At 33.8% G+C, this 6,000-nt stretch overlaps 1 protein-coding gene across 39 annotated transcripts in view; it reads right to left on the reverse strand.

The window, feature by feature from the left end:
* The window catches only part of LOC128688941 (titin-like), a 297,841-nt gene that overhangs the window by 45,543 nt on the left and 246,298 nt on the right, over positions 1 to 6,000 (reverse strand). For 36 of the 39 annotated variants that reach the window (XM_070085579.1, XM_070085580.1, XM_070085582.1 and 33 more), the window contains 7 exons: positions 4,874 to 5,002; positions 3,807 to 3,959; positions 3,273 to 3,445; positions 2,759 to 3,103; positions 1,417 to 1,584; positions 1,130 to 1,248; positions 425 to 604 (listed from right to left, as the gene is read on the reverse strand). In XM_070085579.1, coding sequence (XP_069941680.1) covers positions 425 to 604; positions 1,130 to 1,248; positions 1,417 to 1,584; positions 2,759 to 3,103; positions 3,273 to 3,445; positions 3,807 to 3,959; positions 4,874 to 5,002 — 1,267 coding nt within the window. The remainder of the gene's footprint in view (positions 1 to 424; positions 605 to 1,129; positions 1,249 to 1,416; positions 1,585 to 2,758; positions 3,104 to 3,272; positions 3,446 to 3,806; positions 3,960 to 4,873; positions 5,003 to 6,000) is intronic. The other 3 variants (XM_070085586.1, XM_070085617.1, XM_070085585.1) reach the window with 1 other exon arrangement.

Raw genomic sequence — 6,000 nt, forward strand, 5'->3', positions numbered from 1 at the left:
TATATATATATATATATATATATATATATATATATATATATATATATATATATATATATATATATATATATATACTGATGTATATTCTAAAAAGTAAAAATTAACATCTCTATATTACATTTAAATCAATATAACCTACTTTGTTGTATTAACATATGATTAGCTCTAATATCCTACAAATCAGGAATTTGATTTAAAGTAACTGAAAGCAAGTAACTTAGCTATGGAACAATTTTTTGTAAAATATCTTACACTAATTCATGCCAAAAATATTATTTCCTGTTACAAGAAATAATCAAATTTCAAAAAAAAAATAAAAAAATAAAAATAAACAGAATGCAAACCAAGTCAACAAATTATGGGTCTAAAAAATGTTTTGGTCATTTTTAGTATGTTCGTGATAAATATAGAAGCGAATACTCACACAATGTCGACCCCCACGGTAATATTAGCCGAGTGGGAAGACTTGCCAACTTTGTTAGTGGCTGTGCAAGTGTATTTGCCTGAGGCTTCCTTGGGTAAGACGTTGCGTATTTCAAGCACAGCTAATTCCTCCTGGAAGGTCATGACCACATTCTTCTCCACCTTGAGTTTCTTGCCATCCCTGAAGGCAACAGCGTGGTAGGAGGCCGCATCAGCATTGACAGGGAAGTTAACTAAGTATTTTCACTAGGGAAGGTTCCGTATTCAAAGTAATTTGTGACAAATCTTTTATTTAGTTAATGTGCATGGGAATTTAAGGGGGTATCTTATGTTGTTTTAGGGTAGTTGCCTTAAAGCAAATTAAAATGCAACACTTTTTTTTAACTTAAATAATGGGAAGCATAGCCAATCTAATATATGTAGCCTGTATATTAAATGTTTAAAGTCAAGCAAACTTAAAAGAATTATTTATGTAGATAACTAAAAATTGCGAGGTGTAAAGAATAACAGAAAATAAACATGAAAAGGTTCAGAAATAAATATAATAAAATGCGGGGAAGGTATAAATCAGGCATTTAAAGAAAGGAACACTTGACCCTTAACCAAGGCAAGTTTGGTGTAGGGTAGGTTGGTTATTTTGTAGCTCACTTAGTCATAAGCATGTAGTAGGAAATAGAAATATAAACGTAAAAAACTGATTGCTGACCTGCTCCAAGTAACATCAGGCGCCGGAACACCACGGATTCTGGCAACGAGACGGATTGTGCCCTCAGCCTCTACTGTCTGATCCGGGAACTTTTCTTCAAATACTGGAGCCTCTGGTGCCTGTTTAGACAATTGCAAAACATCACCATGAAAACAAAACAAGTAACCAATGAGAATAAAAAAACTGTTGTAATAATTAAGTAATAAAATAGAATTTACATCATTAAAAACATTTAATTTCGTATGCTTAAAAGCTAACCACAGCGTTTCAAAGGAATCCAAACTTACAGTAACTTTAAGAGTAATATGATTCTTGGCCTCTCCTTCGCGATTCTTAACCAAGATCTCATATGACCCTTCATCCTCTTTCTTAGCACTCTTGATAATAATGATGGAACGGTAGGCGTGGACATCCTTTTGCTTCACAATGCGCACACGCTGAGAATCACATACGACCTGAAAATGATGCAGACAAAAATAACTATAGGTTTAAATACTGTCAAATACTGACTGAAATTTCACACTATATTTTACTTCAACAACAGAGAATTCAGCTGACACCAATCAACAATTTTCCGTTACTATCACTGATCTTTTCCATTCCATGAACATCGGGTAAAAAAAATTCACAAATGTGTACCTAGGTTGACCGTTACTGTTTTCAAGTTATTAGTCTTAAACTTTTCACAAGAGGCCGCTATCCTCTACATTCTTATGACTCATCCCAATTTTGTTTTCAACTAAAAGAGTGCTCAGCCCACTGCGTCATATTGAGAGATAAACGCACTTATTGTAGTACATATGTCTCGAAACGTCACCACCTTTATGAGTGTAGTAAAGAAATACTCTTCCCTCCTCTCTGAAAGTCCCACCTTCAATGCAGATTCATTTTATTACTTAACTGAAATGAATTTAGTGCACCAACTATGAGTTCTTCACTTTGCAATTATGTTTACTTACCCTTCCGTCTCATGCTTTTAACAATATCATCATTTTACCATGCAGTGGTGAATTACCTGTACAGCTTATTAACAGCAAGTTTCCTAATATAATAATATAGAATGTATTAGATTATATTGCACTTCAAACTGTAGGCCAAAATCATGTTTTACTCAAGTTTATAATGCCAACTCAGATACAATTAATATTATTCAGTGACTTACATTCGTTAATATGACGTGATTTTTTTTAAGTTATTATAATAGAATACAACATGAAGAAATGAGTATAAACTCCCTCCCTGAATCATGGACGAACAGCCTCATCATTTCCATTCTAGTCCAATGAACAAAATGCATTTCGCCCAATATTTCCTTTTGTGTAAAATATTTGAGCTTTCAAATCGGAACAGAGCTGAAAAAGTATGTACTTTATGTATATTTATACTCGACTGGTCCCAGAGACCTATTTAAAATTGTGTGTAGTTCTTGTTGCTTTTCTGGCAATTAATCAGCGCCTGTAGATTACTGGACAGTATTTTTATGGTTGTTTACTTTCAAATCCAGCAACGGTTCGGTCCAATGTGATGGCTATTTCAGCATCTCTTCAACACGCTGGGCTACAACTGTGTTTTAGATTTGATTTGCTTACGAGCGCTATATATAACTCTAAAACGACAAAAGTATCTCACCTGTCCATCCTTCTTCCAGATAATCTCTGGCTCTGGAATAGCCACCAAACGTACATCCATTTCCAATTGAGAACCCTCTTCAACAGTCTTTACGGTTGGCTTATTGGCGAAAGTTGGTGGAATACCCTCCATAATATCACAGACAGAAGACTCTCTACTTAGGCTGCGACGAGACGCTACCATTGAGTCTGAGCCGTGGTCACTGATGGGACCCTCCACGACCAGCTCGGCACTACAAGAAGCATAGCCACATTGGTTCTTGGCCACGCAAGTAAACATGCCCGCGTCCTCAGGGAAGACTTCTTTCACCACTAACGTTGCTGTGTTGTCATCAGAATAGAACACCTGAGAAAATATATATTTTATGAGAAATAATATTTCCAAACTAAACATCTTTATTTCATAAATATTTCTGGATATATAAATCTAGTACAGTTTACCAAGACATGATTCAGCTATGAAGCCAAGATTTGTGGACATTTACATCGTTACTTTTGTAAGGATTGTCAATTACCTGGAACTCTTCTGATGGCTTGATGATAGCAGTCTGCCTGAACCAAGTGATGTTGGGTCGTGGAGTGCCTTGAATCTTACATACGAACTGGGCTTCCTGGCCATCAACCACAATTAGCGGCTCAATTCTGGATACCATTTTCGGTGGCTCAGCCTTCTGACCCTTCTTTAGTTCTGTAACAGTAGGGTTTCAATATACACTCACAGATATAATGCACACACAACATATATATATATATATATATATATATATATATATATATATATATATATATATATATATATATATATATATATATATATCTATATATATAAACGGTACCCTCCCGCCAGGGTAGGGTGACCCAAAGAAAAAATCTTCACCAAAATTCATCCAGTTGCTTAAATTAATAACTTTAACATATACATGAATTCGATTAAATTCAACCTAAATTGTGTTATTTTACAATACAGAATTAAAAGAAACTGTTCGCAATATCGAAAGATAACATCATGAAAGTTAAGACTTAAGGCAAGGTGAAACTTATCAACTAACTATCGAAGACAGGCAGCTTGTTGATCTTCTCTTCGAGTTTCTTCTGGACGTAATGAGTGTACGAGACCTCGTCAGCCAGCAGCTTGGCCGGCACGTAACCTTGTTCCAGCGTCAGGTGTTTCCTCACGAACCACCAGTCGCTGTTTGTAGACTCTGTCAACAACAATTTATTTTATTTTATATGAAACGCTAAACCATGCAGGCGATTCAGCATAGCGAGTGTTGGAAACTTCCTCCTCTGTCTGTTAATCTTTAGCTAAATGTCCTACATATGTGTACAAGAACAATAATAAGGACCACACATAATTTAGGAAACCATACGGTGTCCTACTCAAGAAAGGACAACTTGCAGGTTCATACACAACAACTCGAATTTTCGTAAGCATCCTGGGTGAAATATGACGGCAGAATGCCAATAATTACACAGAACTTTCCGTAGTTACAGTACACCAGCATAAACAATTCGAAGATAGTCGAATACCGCGTTATCAACTTATAAACGAAATTTTAAAGAAAAAACTATCACTCAATTACTGGTTGCCACTCAGGGATGACTAATAATTACAATGGTTAACGCAGTTGTATCACAGATTAATGCCAATAACAATAACAATAATAATAATAATAATAATAATAATAATAATAATAATAATAATAATAATAATAATAATGCAAATAATAATAATAGTAATAATAATAATAATCTTTATCTCTACAAGTACATGTACAAGGTATACAGGCCTAGGTGACATCAATGACATACCATTATATAAAAAACCTGTTGTTATGCAGAGCATTTCAGGCAAATTAGGTCAGTTTTGTCCCCAGGATATGACCCACACCAGTCGGCTAACACCCAGGTACCTATCTACAGCTGGGTGAACATGAACAATAGGTGTCTTAAGGAAACACGTAATGTTTCTACCCATACCGGGGATTGAACCACGGACCTCAGTGTGTGAGCTGAGTGCACTAGCTAATAACAAGCACAAATAATTAGAAATGCATTTATGACAAAACATTATCTCATAACAGTCCTCTGTAAACAAAGGTATGGATGCACCTACCCTGAATATAGACTCGCTCGCCCTCCACTAGATGCATAGCGTTCTCCTGTGTAGTGTCCGCTACGTAAGTGGCAGTAGCGCGCAGCTGGTCTCCAGGTTTCACGGAGAGGGGCGGTGCTATCTCCAGCACTAGTATGGATTAAATGTGGTATCAGGAAGATAAATAAATGAAAGAGGCTACTCTAATTCTGCACATGAATACAAAGATTGAAGATTGCCACCATGGGCTTACCATACACAACAAGTTTTCAAGAGGTAAAAAAAAAAAGACTATTTTTGGTGGGTTAATATATAGGGAGAAAATGTTATGCGCCAGTATATGTACGTGTGTATGTATATATATATATATATATATATATATATATATATATATATATATATATATATATATATATATATATATATATATATATGTCGTGCCGAATAGGCAGAACTTGCGATCTTGGCTTAAATAGCAACGCTCATCTTGCCATATAGGACAAGTGAAAATTTGTGTATGCAATAATTTCGCCAAAATCATTCTGAACCTAACGAAAAAAATATATTTGATTGCGTTTGTTTAGTACTAAATTATTGTAAACGTATTTAAAATATATTTAGTTGGGTTAGGCTAAAATAAATTGCTCTTGTTATAATAAGGTTAGGTAAGTTTTCAAAGATTCTTTTGGTGCAAAATTAAAAATTTCTACATTAACATTAATGAAAAAAATATATCTTTAAACGTATAAGAGAAAATTTCAGAAAGGACAATTTTAAATGAGTTCTTGCTAATTGACCAGTTTTACTTATTCGGCACGACATGTATATATATATATATATATATATATATATATATATATATATATATATATATATATATATATATATATATATATATCGTGCCGAATATGTAAAACTTGTAAACTGGTCAATTAGCAACAAGTCATTTAAAATTAAGTCCTTTCTAAAAATTTTCTCTTATACGTTTAAAGATATATTTTTTTCATTAATGTTAATGTAAAAATTTTTAATTTTGCACCAAAAGAATCTTAGAAAACTTACCTAACCTTATTATAACAAGAACAATTTATTTTAGCCTTATCCTACTAAATATATTTTAAATACGATTACAATAATTTAAAACTAAA

The sequence above is a fragment of the Cherax quadricarinatus genome, chromosome 16 (assembly GCF_038502225.1).
Source record: "Cherax quadricarinatus isolate ZL_2023a chromosome 16, ASM3850222v1, whole genome shotgun sequence".
Lineage (NCBI taxonomy): Eukaryota > Metazoa > Arthropoda > Malacostraca > Decapoda > Parastacidae > Cherax > Cherax quadricarinatus.